The sequence below is a fragment of the Strix aluco genome, chromosome 4 (genome assembly GCF_031877795.1).
Source record: "Strix aluco isolate bStrAlu1 chromosome 4, bStrAlu1.hap1, whole genome shotgun sequence".
Classification (NCBI taxonomy): Eukaryota; Metazoa; Chordata; class Aves; order Strigiformes; family Strigidae; genus Strix; species Strix aluco.
The window spans coordinates 82,755,851-82,773,813 of record NC_133934.1 but is presented as its reverse complement, the minus strand read 5'-3'; the positions used below and the strand labels follow the sequence as shown (position 1 = coordinate 82,773,813).

Genomic DNA, 17,963 nt, shown 5'->3' with positions numbered 1-17,963 from the left:
ATGGTTTTGACATTTATACTTTCACCTTCAATGGAAATGTTAACTGTACAAATAATAACAGAAGTATACTCTAACTTTTTATTTCATCAAAGCTCTTAAAACATCAGTAAGCACAAATTCTCCACTCATGTAAGCAAACTACTTTGATTTTAAAAGCCACATTTTAGGAAATTAGACTTATCTAGACCAACATCACAGAAGAAAAGCAAAACATAAAGCAGCCAAAGGAAGGGTAAATGACAAGAATCAGAAAAGCTACTTCTGGAAGGAGAGGAGAGAAAATACTAGGTAAGTTTCTGGTCAGACTAACAGTAACTGTACAATTTCTGTCAGTTTGTGATCATTTCAGGCTGTTCAACATATATGTAAAAAAAATTCTGAAGAATGAGTGAATAATGAAGTGACAAAGTTCGTTGCTGATACTAAGCTAGACAGAACTGTATAACTGGGAAGGGTTTGTGAGGAACTAGAGGGGGAGCTTGGAAGATCAAGTCATTGTGGTAATAAAACAGCACAGGAACTTCAGTGTAGATAACAAATGTAGGAAAGAATCTAGTTTTAGATATAAAATGATGAACTCTGAGTTCACCTTTATCTTCACTCCTTTTTGCCATAATGATATAGTATTATCAACAACATACTTCTATGAAACCATCAGCTCGGTACAGGACAAGCAACGGGCATGCAGGAATCAAGTACAGAATAAGGAACCACTGGGAAGAGAACACCACAGAAAACACTGTGTATTTATAAATTCCTGGTGTGTCCACATCTGGAATGCTGGGTGCAGTTTTGGGTCTTCCATCAGGAAATACGATAGCATATGATATGATATCAGGAATATGAACTGAGAAGCAATTTGGAAGGATTCAGAATTGGAATCACTACCAAAGAACTGTGTAACTATGTAACAGTAGGAGTTTTCAAAGTGGGGGGAAAAAAAGACAACTCAGGAGGGATAGGGGAATTCTGTAAAATCATGTGGTATAAAGAACCCTTTCTAGGTTCTATAGATTCTTATAACGTTAGATGGAGATAGTCACCAGGAGAAAGCAGGCGAAAGAGATGGAGAGTGCATGCTGAGAAGATCATGTGTGAAAGGTTCCCAAGAGCTCGTAAACTCTAGGGACTGGCAGTCTTGTTGAATCTGCAAAATATGATCAACTCAGAATACCTCAGGTCTGCTCAATTTGTACATCACCACTAGCACACACTAGTACCAGAAGCAACTTGTACGACTCAGACAACATCAAGAAAGTGACGGCTACTCTAAACAAAGAAGGAATACAGGATTGTATATAGAGCAAAGGACCTTCTGCAGGACCCACGAAGCAAAGGACCTTCTGCAGGACCCACGAAGCAAAGGACCTTCTGCAGGACCCACGAAGCAAAGGACCTTCTGCAGGACCCACGAAGCAAAGGACCTTCTGCAGGACCCACGAAGCAAAGGACCTTCTGCAGGACCCACGAAGCAAAGGACCTTCTGCAGGACCTTCTCAAGCTACTGGAATAAACCCTTCATTACACTTGTTGGAGTATACAGTTGGAGTCAGCCTCCCAGCTGTAAGCTCCAACCGTAAACCTGTAAGTGATGGCATTGTGTGTAGAATAAAGCTGTTACTGTGAACAGCTGATAACTATTAATTACAACAGTATAACAAACAGAAGGTGTTCTAAGAAATACTGGTTGTGATCCACGTCTCCCCTCCAACCTGACTCGCAACCAGGGAAAAGGCATTTTACAACACAAGAATGAAACTAAGATGCCAGTACAATTTTCAGTTAAGTCAGTGTAACTCTTAGCAAAAGTCTGCGTGGAGTCAAGGTTTTACAGGGCAAATGGGGGGGAATAATCCCTGAAGTGGTACTTATCACATGGCCACCATTTCCAGCAAGCAAAAATCAGAAGTCACTTCAAATTGCAGATGAGTGGGCATGTATTCTGGGAAAGTGTTACTATGTCTGCCCTTTTAATAAACTCTTCCTTAAGTATCCACAGTTTGAGATAGGATAATAGGCTTGATAAGGGACTTATCAATGTGATTAGTCTTTCTCATCCATGTTGCAGTAGGAAACAATCTTCCAAGAACAGACACAGAGCAGAACTACTAGGATGATCTAGAGTGCAGATACCACCCTTAGAAGAAAAAAAACCTAGAAGAATAAAACTTATTTAGCCTAGTGAAATGAAGCAAGGAGATGTGATAATGAAAAAGTAAAAATAAGAACTAAAGAAAAAAGACTAGTGAAGCCAAAAGATAAATACAAATAACAACTAGTTAGAAAAAGCTTACAACTGAGCAGAATATCTAAGTCTAACCTACCAGTTGGGAGAGTGAGAAAACACAACTTTGGGTATTCAGACCCTGAAGATCTTTTGTGACCTTTTCAGCACCAATATCAGAATTATTTTAATATAATGTCTTTCTCATTTAGATCAAACCAACTTACAATACTGCACATAGGAGAGATGTTTACTGTCACCAGCGTTTTTTCCTCAAAGCTGAACAACTCCTAATACTGTCGTTAAAAGGGTACATAAGTAATGAAAGTTATCTTTGGACAGGAATCTTAGAGGAAAATCTCCAATCAAGCACACCAGGATATTTGCTCTGCTAATGCTAGGAATTTACACTCCGTGTATACTGTATTACTTCAGTCAAGAGTATTTTAGAATCACTGCCTGGCATGAGCTACCATAAAAGTCTGCACATGAATAATAAACAAGGTAAGCGCTACTGATTTATTTTTCATGAATAGGTGAGAACAACAACATTTCTGATGGGAACATCTAATTTGAAGCAAGAAATTTCTTATCTAGCTAGCTTAGTTTTCATATTACGAGCATAAAAATATGCAAGAAAACATGGAAAATGTTTTTACAGACAAAACAAAACTGTATAAAAAGAGAATATTAGGGGTTCAAAGGAAATGTATGCCATTCATCAAAAGGCTTTTTAAAAGACCAAAAAAAGCCAGAATGGTTAAGCTGCAGAGAAAGAAGACTGTAAGAAAATGGCATTCTTCAAGAAGTCTGTTCAAAGAAAGAAAACAGCAAAATATGTCAACTATAGCATGTTAGTTTTAAAAACAGAATGAAGCAGGCCAAAAGAGTTTGAGGAACATTTACATAAAGGCATAAGAGACAGTAATAAATTATTTTTCAAACAAATCAGGAGCACTAAGCCCGTTAAGTTATCGCTATAGAGCTAATAGAAGATCAAAGGATAAAAAGAGCTCTTGGAACACCAGACCACCATAGAGAAGTGCTAGTAGAGAAGTTATAAAAGAAAACTGACAAGTGACCAACTGCTAGGACCAAGAGAGTATTCTCTCAGGTGATCTAGAAGAACTCAGGGATGAACGCAGACATTAGCTACAGCGTTCTTGTTCAAACTGCCTCAGTGCCAGAAGAATGAAATATGCCAAATGGACTGGAGGACAGCGGGGAACTACATGGCAATAATTCTGAAATTTATAAAAGGCAAATTGGTAGCTGTGTTTAAAGCAAAAAGCAAACAATGGGATAAACACCTGGCAAGAGTCATCACTGCTTTTGTAAAGGGAAGTCATGCTTCATTAGATTTCTTTCAACAAGCCACTGGAGACACAGATGAGAAAGATCCAATTCATAAAGTCCACTGTTTGAATGCCAAAAAGATATTTAAAGAAAGGCAGGATGTGGTAGGGCATAAAGGAACATCCTTATGTTGATAAAAATTGATTAAAACAAAGGAAACAGGTTTAAGAAAGAATAGCTAGTCTTCAAAGTGGAAGGAAATCACCAACTGAATCCCACTGTGTTATTAAATGTATTTAGAAATGACTGCAAAGCGGAAGAGGTGTCAAATTTTGCTGATAGCTCTAGAGCAATTCAAGGTAGTAAAAACAACACTTGGACATGAAAAGTGCTAATACAGTGACTGGGAGACAAAACAATAGGTGAAATTCATATAGAGAACTGCAAATCTTTGTGCAAATTGGTATCCCTGCCACCCGGGTAGAAGCACTCTGATACAATTGCACTGTTCTTATGCTTGTCTCTAGGCATGTACTACTCAACTCGGTCAGAAACAGAATACTTTTGGCAGACTTTTGGTCTAGCCCAGCATAGATGTTCTTGAGTCTCATCAAACCATTCATCTGTGAAACAAAAGAACAACATTATTAATGTAAATGAATTAAAAAAGGCATGGAATTTCCAAGTGGATGGTCTTAATATCCTAAATTATTTTGGATTTTGAATGCTCTAAACAAAGTTCAAGTTAATCAAGTTTATCTCCAAATTGTTTTCTATTCCAGAAAACTAGCAAAACCTGTGGCTCTATAATACCTGATAACTAAGAGATGTTCATCTGAGTATTTGAGCAATTTCCATCACAAGTCAGTATTCACAAAGAATTATCTGTGCTAAGTGGAAGGTACCTATATAAATCCTGCGCATATTAATACAAGGCCAGACATTCATACTTCTATACTTGTTTTCCTAACACATGAGCACTTAGAAGTAACTCATTAAGGCATTGCTGTGGAAGAGATATTTCACTCACTTCTTCCTCCGTATAATTTTACTTTAAGAGTTATTTTTTCAAAGACCAAGTTTGAAATTTAGAATCTGTAGATGAAAAGAAAAAAGAACAAACAGAAACCGATGCTAATAAAACGCTGTTTAGACTAGACATTACCTTATTTATGTTGATGAATCTTGTAAGCACGCACTAATTGTTATTCTGGATTTTATGTGGTACTCAGCTAGCTAGTGAGCTAAATAATTTATTTAAAAAAAAAAAAACCCACACAAAAAGAAAAAACAAACCACCCTGTCAGCCTTATGATTATGGATTTCACACACAAAGTTAAGATGCACTGCCACAGCAAAAGCTCAAAAAGGGATGTCTGTTCCCAGTCTAGCAGAAGATAGATTACAGCAAAAGCATACAGTGCTGCTCTCCCTTCTTCCAATTACCCCATGTTCTTCATGCCTATGCTGTTTCGATTCAGCCATTATTCAGCACGGCAAAATTATAAAACATAAGTGGTTCCAGGAACTGAGTCTTTGGCTCCTTCTGGCACAGGTTTCTTTAGGTTTCCAGGGTCTACAAATGCTAAAATAACAAGAACTCCACATCATGTTCTGCTAAGACTTCCAGAGCCATGGAGAGCAGACTAATTAAACTCATTGATAAACTCTAGTGAAAATAATCAGCTGTAACAGTACTTACGAGAGGGAGTAAAAATTTTTTAAAACAAAGGAAAGTTTATCATTCACAGGAAGTGAAAAATAAGTTGATTGGTTAAATATGTAAAATGAGATTAAAAAGGCCATAAAAAGTGTAAATTTATTACTGTAAAAAGGTTTAAAGCTAATATTGTAAAACACTGTGCAGAAAGACTCATATCTTCCTCACATTCCTGGATTTTCAAATTACACTTAATATGTACATGCAACATAGCACAGATTATAAAATGTGGAAGAGTCTCAATAAGATACTAAACACTAAGCATTAATTATAAATCAATAAATTTCATTAGCATCAGAAAAATGAGAATAGATCTTTTTTGATATGAAATAGCTACAGTTATGAATCTATTTCATTTCCATATTCAGTATGATTTCAAAAGCCCAACAAAACATTGATACTTATTAGATTTAAGTCTTCACATAGTTTGTCTCCTAATTTGCCAAAAATATCCAAAACCAGTAATGAAGATAGCCTCACTTCTCGTTTCATCAGTAAAGTCTATAGCAGAGAGTAGTTCTAAAATTAATTTTCTTTCAAGCTGCTTCAGAAACAATATTATTATATCTTTGATAGCTCTTAGACATATTTCTGTAATAATTTTGATTTAAAATTGAGATATAACAAAAAAAGACGTCTCATCATTCCAGTGCAAGTTTTCATTCCTCCTCCTCCCATTGCTCATTAAAGCACAGTGAAAGAGAAACCACAATTTTTCACTCCTCCTTTCATAATCAGGCAATACTTTATCCCAACACTTCCCAGAGCACATGGGAAGGGAAAATGTTATACTGTTCAAACAGAAAATGAACTTCTCATTTCAGCATCTTTTGACTCACATGAGACAATGAATCCTAAAAATTGCCACCTCAGAAATATGAGAAATTTAATTTTCCAGTTTAGGACTTGTCAACATATTGCAGCAGAACAAAACTGGTTAATTCTCCAATGGAAAGAAAAATATATATTCTTCCATGCTCAGCACTCTGCTGAAGAATTTATAATACCTCAAAAAAAAAAAAAAGTGTTTAGAAATGGAAGTCAAAATTTGTCTTCCTTCTACCGACAGATGGCGCTGTAATGGCCAACCTGTCCAATGCAAAGGGCAGCATTTATTTAAAAATCTAAATTTGAGAGAGAGTTAAGCCCATTCATGACAATATGTGTAAAGCCTTATTTTTCTTTGAAGGCACATCTAACTTCCTTTGTGTTGCCACGTTACATTTTTGCAATCTTACAGACTACAACTTTTGGTTACCTTACTACAGGATGCCCACAACTTGAACTATCCATTATCTTCACGTGTTCTCTAAAGATTCATTGCTGATAACCCACAGTACTAGACAGAATACCCACTGAAATCATTCCAAAATCTTTTTTTCTAATAAAGTCATTGCCATTAAGTGTGTTGAATAACACTTCATATAGAAGGATGCTGTAAGAACCCCAGAAAGATTATTTGATGCACAAGTTGTATAACAAAGCAGCTTTTATTAAAAACACTGGAAAGTTGTATGGAGAATAGGGACCCAGTCAAGGATTAAAACCTTCTTTTCTTCAGTAACTGTTTGTTACATAAAGAAGTAACAATCATCTACAGAAACTACAAAGACACCAAATACCTTTTCATAATTCTTCCAAGGGCTCTCAGACATTCTCTTTGACTTATGGGTATTCTGCCACAATGGATTTGCAGTACTTTTTAGTTACTTCCTCTGATACAAATAACATCATCTAACATTTAATGTCTAGTACACCAAAGAGTAAAAGGCGCAGAATACACAAGATTATCAATCAACAGAACCACTGAATTTTGTTTTCTGCCAAGGAAACAAAAAGCAAATAGCGACATCCAGGTCACTACTGGAACACTTGCCTAGCCTTGCATCTTATCTCTGTCAAGGTAATACTTACACAAACATTAAGATTCGTTTCTCAGCATGAGCCATGAAGTAAAACACTCAGTTTATTACACACAGCCTATAAATTGATACTAAGAATTAAAACTGTGAGGAAGTCCAAGTCTTCCACATGAAAAAACGTAACTGAACAGAAAAGGGCAACAAATTTTACAGCAGCTGGAAATGCTAGATTTAATTATTGAAGGGAAATCATGCAGAGAAGTTAGCTGCCTAGCATGATTTATAACAAATGCAAGGGGAAAGTCATGTGAAATTCTCAGTTAATCAACAGAAATGGCCAATAACAAGAATGCCAGCACTTTATATTTCTATGGATGATGAGAATTAGAAAAAAACAAACAAACAAAAAAGACCAAAAATCAAGAGAACAACACCACACAATCTTTTAAAAAAGACACTTTGAGGAGGCAGGTTAGTTTGTAAATTACAGCAGTTATATTTTACTAAAAAAATTACCAAAGTGTCTGTTTTCCTCACAGACTCAGAATGAAGAATCCTTGTCCATATGTTCTAGAAAGTTTTCTGAAAATTATTGTGTTGCACTGTCCATTGCTCCTCTACATATATTATGAATGCTTCTGTATGGTACCTTTTCCCTCATTTTCCTATTCCTTCATGTGAATCTTCCAGGCAAAAAAAACAGATGTTGCTGGAAGAATATTCATCAAAAATACTTTAGACAAGCGTTGAGATATGGTATCATAGGTTTTGGTCAAAATCCAGTAGTGCCATCCGATAGCAAACTAAACCTTCACTAGAAAGATTAAACACTGATGCTTGAACAGTCCAGGCCTAACACACTTGCAGGTTTACGTATTTAGAATTCTATAAATATGTATATTCACACACAAATACATGAAGAGATTTATATAAGACAAGAGGCCTATCTAAGGCAATGGGCACTCCTGTCATAAATTATAAAATAAAGTCAATTAGAGTACAAAATTCCCTCCCCCTCCTCGCACCAAATCCAATTATTCTCGTCGGCCTGAATCCACAGCAGTTTGCACACATAAACTAAGACACAGCGTGAATCACCACATTTTTCAAGGTCATTTCTAAAAAGCAGTCTAGGTGGTAGCATGAAACCAGTTGTTGGAATTCAGACATAAAGAGGTTCCTCTTCAGGATTTTCAGCCCCTCCAAACACTCAGGGTGATATTTTGAAAAACGCCTCAGAGACCTGCGCATATAAGTCCCAGGGACACCGGGCAAAATTTAAGGTTATAAGGGTTATAAGTTATGTTAGGAATGTTCACATTACCATATTCCCCGTTAAAACCTGTGTTTCACTGCCACCTGAATAGACAAATGAGTGGAATATTGCTTCATGAGGCTTCTTTGAGGCTTAATCTCATTGTAAAAATGGGTAAGTATGTTTTAGGTCTCCCTGTGACCTTCCCACATGTCTACATTCATAGATGTAACTACTTATAGAGGTAGCAGTGAAAACATACGTGAAGAAAGGACCAGAAAGAAAAAGAAATCAAAAGGTTGACCTTTGTATTCAGCCATAGAAAAACCTCTCACAACCAATCCTTCACCTCCAAAGCAATTTTTTTCTGTCTTTTTCACAATAGCAGCTTAGAAGATGGTATAAGTGGTTTGCTCATAATTTGTTATGTTACTCATATTATGTCCTATTAAAAAATAAAAGAGTGGCCAGGCACCAAAGAGGAAGACTCTTTTGTCTTTGTCCAGGCTGCTGAGCTGTCAGGTAGCCCTCTAGAGAGGATGGGAGATTGCACCTTCCACGAGGGAAGCTGGGCACCTCCAGTTTGAAGAAGCTTCTGGAGTGCAGGACTGCAGAGGCAAAGGAGGCATCAGCAATGCAAATGGAGACAAACTCCTGACAAAAAGGAAGAAACAGAAAAATAGCCAAGCGAAGATGACAGAACCAGACACAGAAGATTGCCACCAGACACAGAAGAAGTAGATAAAAGAAGAACGTAAAAAGAGTGTTCTACAGAAAATATTATAAGACTAGATTGCTCTATCACCATGGTACAAACCTGTCCGAAATCTGACACACATACTGCAAGGCTTATCTTTGTCATGACTTTTAGAAATGGGAAAATTAAAACCGGGTAGCGGTAAACATGCTACAGAATTTTAAAAATAAATTTGAGGGTTGGATTTCTGCTGACCCAATGTTATTATGGAATATTTCATATGTGATCTGAAACACCAGAAACGCGAGTCTGAATAAAAATGAAAAACGTGTAACAGTTCTTGTCACATTTCTCATCTGTGTCTGAATCTTTATCCCTCACTCAACCAGCCTCCTATCCTTTCACCCCACAGCTCAGGTGGCAAAGCTTGCTTCTGACCTGAACCACGCATGCTCATCCCAACCATTTTTTAAAAACAAGTTGCATTTTTACGACTAGTAATTACCACAATCACAAAATACTTTTAAATGTGATCAAAACCACATTCGTGTATACCATTCTTCAGGGCTAAATGTTATAGGATCACACTATTTTCCAATAAATTGTTTAATGTTTTTGTTCTACACGGGATCTGCTCACTTTCTTCACCTATTGCAGCAGGGGAATTTCTCATCTTAGGACAGAATCCCAGAATCATCCAGGTTGGAAAAGCCCTTGAAGATCCTCCAGTCCAACCATTAACCTCACACTGACTGTTCTCAACTCCACCAGACCCCTCAGCGCCAGGTCACATTATTGGTGCAAAATATTTACATCAGATTTTAAAAGGAATTGGAAAAATTCACACCAGAAAAATCACAACGCTATTTAATAAAGACATGACCTCTGCTTAGGGAGGTCTCTGTGCCACAGAGACTTATCTCTATATGATAAGACAGAGTTTATGGAAGTATAGCCTATCTGCTTCCTTGTACAATTGCTCTTTTCTGGAGATATGCTATGACACATGAGATACTGCATTCAATGGACTGACCAAGAAGAGCTTTCTCGTGACTGGACGAATATCATCTTCATTCCAACTCACTTCTCACAATAGATGGAAGACGAAGCAGCAAATCAAGAAATGGGTGCATGCAGGTGACCAAACCACACCAGTCAGGCTAGCCAAAACAATCTTTAGCTTGGGGCTCATCATCTGCTACCCTGCTTCCTTACAGGTCTTCAAATTGGAGAAATGAACCAGATCAAAGGCTGTATCAATAATTTTGCAAGTTCTTTTTCTCTTATTTGCAAGTTCCTCCTGTCACATGCCTGTAAGTGTGTCAGGACATGAGTGTTAGGACCGAAACACAGGCCTCCATATCGACAGCCATTCATACAATGGGAACATACCTACCAACTGCAATCCACAGCATGCCAGCAGCCCAAAAGAGCACAGCTCCACTCCCGTTAAGTGATGGAAGTCTAGTCAACAGATCTATTTCTGGGCACGACATAAGAATGGCAAGTTTTCTATAGCCTGGAGTGCCACTTTAAAAGGCCACAAGGAACACCACGGCTAGCACCACTGTGCTAAAACAAGTCAAGCACTCCTGACAGGACATGTGAAAACCAAACCATACTGTGGATGGATGGAACACGGTCCACAGGAATTTCTGATTGTTGCTGTGATACCTGCAGATTCGAATGGATGAGACTAATGGTTCACCCTTCCACAACAGAAACATAATGATGACTGAAGTCTGACACAGAAATCAGTAACGCTAACTTCATGAGGCACTGGGTGTATTATTGAAGCATTTGGTGGAATCCAATAGTTGTATATTCTCAATTTGCACGCCCGCAGAAGTGATGCTAGATCTAGTTTTGTTACTGTGTTGGAAAAACTTAAACTTGATAAACAGACTGCTGCTATTTCAGTACACTAGTTTCTGTTTAAGTTCAACCTGATGAGTGAAACACCTTGAGCCATCATACCGCAATAGCACAGATTCAAAGCAGCATCAACTCAAAGTATCAGCCAACTCTTATCCTAGAGAGTTGTCACAGCAAAACTCAGAGCTATATTAAAAATGTAAGTTGATGCTCAGTGTAAATTTCTTCCAGACAGAAAAGGTGTTTTGAGACTGAAATAAGGCTAAAAGTGAAGTTGTCACTGAACAACTGTATTCATTGATAGCCCATATTTACATGACAGAACCCTTTATTTCATGCAGATTACTCACATACACACACACACCCCTTTGCAGATAGTTTGCATCTGAAGAAAAAAGGTGGGCTGTTCATCTAATCAATAATGCCATGTCACACATGAAGCTTCTGCATAAATCCAGGGCAAAAGATGTCAAGCATGTCCCACTCCAATGATTATCGGGCAACAAAGTAAAAAGATGCACTTTTCATCTCCACAGGACTGTCGCCAAACCCTTGATGTAATAAATGAAACATGCCTGCTATTTCACCATTGCAAAATGGTACTGTAGATATCTTACAACATCTCTGTTTGCAGGAGGGGGTAACTAGCTCTAGATGAAGTGCAGATATGTTATTAAACAACGCACAGCTTGAATCCTGGGGCCAACACAGATGACCTTTAGAACATAAGCACTGTCTAAGACAAATATGCTTTCATCTTTGGGGAGTATTTTTTCAAGTAAAGATTTAAGAGAAAAACAGTTTAGAAACACGTTAAGCACAAATGTGCCTTCAATCTTTTAATGTTTCATTTTAAAAACAAAACCACAAGTAGTATCACATGTCAGAAGAAAGACTAAGTACTCTTTAAGCAGAATATTACTGAATTTAGTGAGATTTAGCTTCGTTTTCATTTAAACAACCTAATAATTAAAGCACAGAGAAGGAAGATATGTGATGCAACTGAGATCAAAAATCGAAGGTATGACTGAAGTGATTCAGAAAAAAGGCTTGTATTTTTATTACAAGTCTATAAAAACAAAGACCATTATTTCACTTTAGAATCCCTTAAGTGGGATGAAAATACAAAAACATAACAAAATCACACTGAGGCATGTAAAACATAAGGACAATGGTATTAGACATGGACTAACTGAAATAGCACATGATACAAAAAGAAAGAAAAAGTAATTTTTCATTTTGCACTTAACAGGCTGTAATCATTTATTTTCAGTAAGGTGTTTTTTTCAGTTATATCTTGACTGTGATGCTAAGCGGCTTTAACACACACACTGATATTTGCTTCATGGAAAAGAGCAGCATTGGTGTGATAAAATTCCTTCCCCCACAAACTATGGTTTGCAGATTCTGACAAGTTCTGAGCTGCTCTGCACAGCCTGTTTTTCCATCAAAGTTAGTGGCAAACTATCAAAACACCCTACAACTGCAAAGCACTTTTCACGATGGAACCTCCTGTGCCTGAAAAGTCCACATCACACATTGGAACCCTCAAACACAGTGGGCCTGTTATGTTTTGGTGGTTTGTTTTCGGTTGGTTGTTTTTTTTTTTTTCCCCAAGATTTAATTTCTTACCTCAAATTCAGCATGGCGGTTAATATCCTCTGCTCTCTGTCTGCTCAAGATAAATTCTGCTTCATTAGCCACTCTTACCAAATGGTCCTTCATGGTTTGACTCAGCAACCTGAGGACAGAGAATAGTTAAGAACTGCCTTGAGAGAATGAAGTCCTAAAATAAAAATCTGTAAATACAGTATATAAACAAATATTTTGAGCTCTGTTCCATAACTGACTTTATTGTGTTAAGAAAATTGTATAAATAAGGTTGAAGGGTAATTTTCTGGCAACTAATAAAATTGTATTTCAATAGTAAACCAAACTATTAAACAAAATGTAAACACTCTAGACAGTCATTTGTTTTACCTGAAATATAGATATGTGTGTATGTGAAAGATTTTCTTACAACACAATATAAAGAAAAGTAAGCAGTTTATGCATATAAACATCCACAGTGAAAGCCCTAATGTAACTGATATAAAGTCTAAATAAATATTGTGAATTGCACTGCAGTACAGTTTTTTTTCTCCAAATGAAAAATTGGAATTTTATGGTAAGTATACATTTAAGTAATATTTTCAGGATTATAAAACATCTTCAGTCTCACAAATGAAATGCTAAGATATACATTGTTCCAGGTTACGTATAGAATAAAGCTGTAATTCAATCTGAGATTTCTGAGGCCTTCATAAACCCTGAGTTTATGAATGGCAGCAGAGCTGACAGACTGAACTACAACCCAATTATTCTGTGAGTTCACATATTGTCACTAAAAACATTTCCTTTTTAATTAGTTACATTGGGATTCATAAAGTTAAACCTGGCTGTACAGAAGCTGTACACCTAGTCTGGTTTAGAAGGTGCACATTTCCTTGGGGTCACTCAAAGCTAACACCAGACAAACTCAGTACATGCTCTACTGGCTAGTTTTTCAAAATATCTGTTATTAAAGCTTTTTTTTTTTTTTTAAGGTTTTCAGTTGCTAATGTAGAAAAGAACCATAAAATCTCTTGTTTGCCTTGCACATGTAAGCTAAAGGACATTTCAACAAACGCAGAGCCTGAGAGCCTTTCTTTATAACCACAGGATTTACTATGAAGGATGCCTTCTAATGTATATAATGTTATTTTTATCCCCTTATTTATCTGAACTATGTATGTTTGATAGCATGACCATCAATGCTCTTCTGTCTTGCCGGTCACAAGCCTACTCCAATGAGAAGAAATCCAGAGGCAGGCCACCACCTGAAGCTCTTTGTCCACTGCCTCTCTCACTAGAAGACTAGCAAACCTGCAGCACAACAGCTAAACGAGGCCCTGTCATCATTAACCAGTTAAATCAGCAAATTACTGCCTCTCCATGGATCAGGTCTTGAAAAAAGAAATATGCACAATTCATTAGTTGAAGCATGACTTCACCTTCTGTTTGAGGCAGCTTGGACAGAAGCCACTGTTTTAGAACCACATTATAATTTTTTTCTTTTTTTCTATTATTAGTCACTTTCAGAATGGAAGTGGCTGTTGATCAACAAACATACAATTTGGCCAATTTATCTGCATGCATTAATGACAAACATTGACTTTCATGAACTTGCAGAACCAATTACTGCAATAATGTAACTTCGATTTCATAACTTTTCATGGCTTAAAAAATGGGAAAATAAACTAGTTAAGAAGGCCTTGCTCACACACTGAAAAAAAGAAGCTCCAAACCTCTGTCTCTAATGATTTACAATAATGTTCAGCTAAAAATAAATCCCTACTAATATGCCAGCAACAAGAATCTGCAAAACCAATTTCATAGTCTGGGCAGATTCCAAGCATTTGATTCCACCTTTTCTCCAAGATCCCCAGTAGCACATTCAAATCTGTCATATAAGTATTTAAATAAACATTTTTTTTAGTGAACTAAGAACTGTCTAAGAAAATATGGAGATCATAAATACTCATGTATTAAGATATCATGTATTACAACTTACATTTAACACAGTTGGGCAGTATCCCATGGTTTTCATTGAGTTTGTCACCACCAATACCTTCTGCTAACCTGATCGGACTTTGAAAAATACTAGTTATCCTCTAAAAGATCCATCTTTAATCTAACATTACTTCTCTTCTAACAGTCACATTTTTTTCATCTGTTCAAGAAAGCACCCCGTATAATAACTATTTTTAATGAATTATGGCATGGATTTTCCTTTTTATCTACTAACCATAACCAGTAAGCAGCCCAGTACATGACTGACTGTACCCTGGCACTTACTCTGCCTTTGCAGAGATGATGGATGGGTTCCAAACAAAGCAAAGAACTACATTCCCTCACACAGGAACAACATTCTCAAAACAGACTAGAAGCAATCCTAGTAAAAACAAATAGCTTTAAAGTATCAGAAAGAGCTTGGTCTCCTATGGATCAGCTGTCACTTTTGCCACCCCCACCTCTCCTTACTAAACCCACACACTTTCCTCATTTTCTCTATGATATTCCACACAAGGCTAGGCCAGATAGATAAAACTTACACATGATTTTGCCGATAAATCCTCGTCAAATTTATCATTTTGGCAACTAAATATTCTTATGGCTAACAATGAAGGAATTGTCCAAGCTTAACATAAGCACCTACTGGTAACTTCAAGATGTTTTCAGAAAAATGAAAAGGCTTCATGCTATTAAGTATCAATTATTATAAGTTACTTCCCTTCTTGCAAACTGCCAAATTCAGCAACTAAAGGTCTTCAGGAGGCAAGGATAAAAGTTATTTACTAATACAAATGAAGCCTGTAATTTACTGGTTTATACAATATGACAGTGGTGTTCATTATTTACATTCAAGAACTTCAAATTTTAATCTTTCTTTACAGTCATCTTTTCCAATCATTGCACATGCTTAGATTAACTTTCTTCCAACTAACAACTGAAGTTGTACCATTATCTAGGTCACTTTTGATTTCCTCTCTGAGAACAGCATTCACATAAATGGCATGCCACTCAGATTTCTATTTTGAATGTACCTCTTTTAAGTGTGGAACTTAGCAAACTAAATATATATTTATACATAAATGTAATGGTGGCGTGATATAATAGAGGAGTCTATAGCCATCATCAAAAATCAAAGGCAAATACAAGCTCTCAGCATCTCTCTAAAGGAACACACCTCTGATTATATGTCTAAAATGAAGTTTTAACCATCTACTTCTAAACACTAATTTCAGGAACCTTTGCGGCTGCTACTTTTCCACTTGAGTCCAACAAAACATTAAACAAATTTGTTTAAGTGTAGCTCAGTGCTTGCAATAGAATCAACTGCCTCTAGCTGAGCAGATCACTACAGAGGCAAGGACAAGAATCTGACTCTTGCAAAAGTATTAGTTCAACTCCAAACTACATACAACACATTTTGTACGTATGTGAGTGGCTATAAACTGTATTAACTAGAGCAGGTAACTTTGAGACACAAACGCTTTCTTCTAACCAAAAAAAAAAAAGATGTTAAGAAAAATCTGATTTTCCTTACTAAGACAGTAAGTATACTTCATGGATTTAAAGGATCCTAATGGTCATTTCTGGTACCTGCTCTGGCCTCCTACACGGAATTGACCACGCATGTTTTCCCCAAAATAATTTAATTTCCTCCATCAAGCCTGTACCTTCTGTTTGAGCTACAGCATAGCTTTCAAAAAGATGCTCCAACTTTTTTAAGATTTTAAGGTATTTTACACCATGTTCCCCTAAAAGAAGTTTTATAATAAGGTAATTAGTGGCAATTAAAAAAACCAAACAACAAAACGACAACAAAAAAAAACAGAACCACAACTATTTCTTGTCTGCTTTTATCCTGTTTTATTCCAGCAACTAGATCACATTAGTTCTTTTTTTGTTAAATATAAAGTCTATCCAAAACATCTCTCAGCAAAAGGACAGCTTTTCATTTCTTTGGCTAAACAAACAGATTAATTGAATTTCTTGTCTTTTTCGAAGTATACACACCCAAGATAAAATAAAAACTGGCCTAATAATTTCCTTCTTGCCTATCCTTCATAATCTCTGTATGCAGACCCATGGACCATGTTTGCCTTATACTACTATCTCACATATCTGTTTATTTTTTTCAGTATCAAAATACTATTGAGCGTGGTGATTTACACTTCTCCTTCCCTGATAGATTCCCTTGAGGTTTGGCTTTATTTATAACAAGTTACTGAATTAAGATTTTTTTTCTGATCTTCAACACAAGCAGAGTGTGGATGGCCATGTTCTGCAGAAGTTAAGACTATAAGAGCTATGGGGGTAAAGACTCTGGATACCAGGCCTACTCTTCTGCTTTCAGTGCACCCCAGATTCAAGGTCTCAAACAGACTTTTCTTCCTTTGTCTAAGAACTTTCTTTCTGGACTAGAATACTTAAAAAACATGTGATTAACTTTGAAAAGATGAACACCCTAGTAAAAAAAAAAAAAGCAAGAGGAATGATCCCATGCTGGAATTTAAATATATACTTGCATACTTTGATGAGTCACGAATGAAGTGCTAAACCACTGAGAAAAGGAGCTCCAGCCAAATACATGAGATATTCTGATTTTTATTGTTACACTGGAAGAGAAAACTATGAGACTCAAAGCGAGAAAACTTCGTACTTTGATTTCTGGCTGCTGGATGCTTAGATGATCCAGGAAAAAGTCAAGTTTCTTCTTACAACAATCAAAAAAAAAAAGAAGAAGGTACAAGAGAGAAAAAATGGAACAGAAAAATACATTCAAAGAAAGTGAGAGATGGATAAATTCTGGGTCAGTATTACTTACATCCAACAATTATCAACTTTAGTCAAAATATGGAAAAATCTTTACAGGTGACATGTACAACACCTGTTTAGGCATAAATCTCTCAAAGTACTACAGGGAGAGATTACGTATATTCCAGACACTACCACAACACAGAACTCTCAGATAGCCAAGAAAGGAGGATAGAGGTAAGCTTTCCTACTCGCACTCCTCATAAACCTAGCATATAAGAGATTCTCTTTACTTCAAAAGGAGATACGTTCTACATGGATACACACTGTCTTTTATGAGATCGGACTGCTCAGTGTGCTAAGGGTTGGAATTACTGCTGCAAGGAAGTTTTACAATGGCTTTGTGGAACACAGATACACTACTCAATCATCAAAAAATACAGACAAGTCCATAAGGTCCTAAAGACTGAAGTTTGAACACATTTACCCCTTAAAATAAGTAAATAAATAAAAACCACACACACCAAAAAAAACCAAACCAAAACAAAAAATCATGCAGACTCATCAAAATGCTGACTTGGACATGTAATAGCATAAAACTTAACAGCATTCTGAAAATACAGCTAGGAGGGGACACACCAATCCAACCTTTTCTATCTAGGAAAGCCACTTAAGACTGAACCTAGCAAAAA

General features: G+C 36.5%; 1 protein-coding gene across 1 annotated transcript in view; it reads right to left on the bottom strand.

Annotated features, from left to right (window-relative positions):
- The window catches only part of LRBA (LPS responsive beige-like anchor protein), a 424,995-nt gene that overhangs the window by 262,295 nt on the left and 144,737 nt on the right, over positions 1-17,963 (bottom strand). Inside the window, exon 37 of the mRNA XM_074821286.1 lies at positions 12,562-12,670. Within this exon, the coding sequence (XP_074677387.1) occupies positions 12,562-12,670 (109 nt within the window). The remainder of the gene's footprint in view (positions 1-12,561; positions 12,671-17,963) is intronic.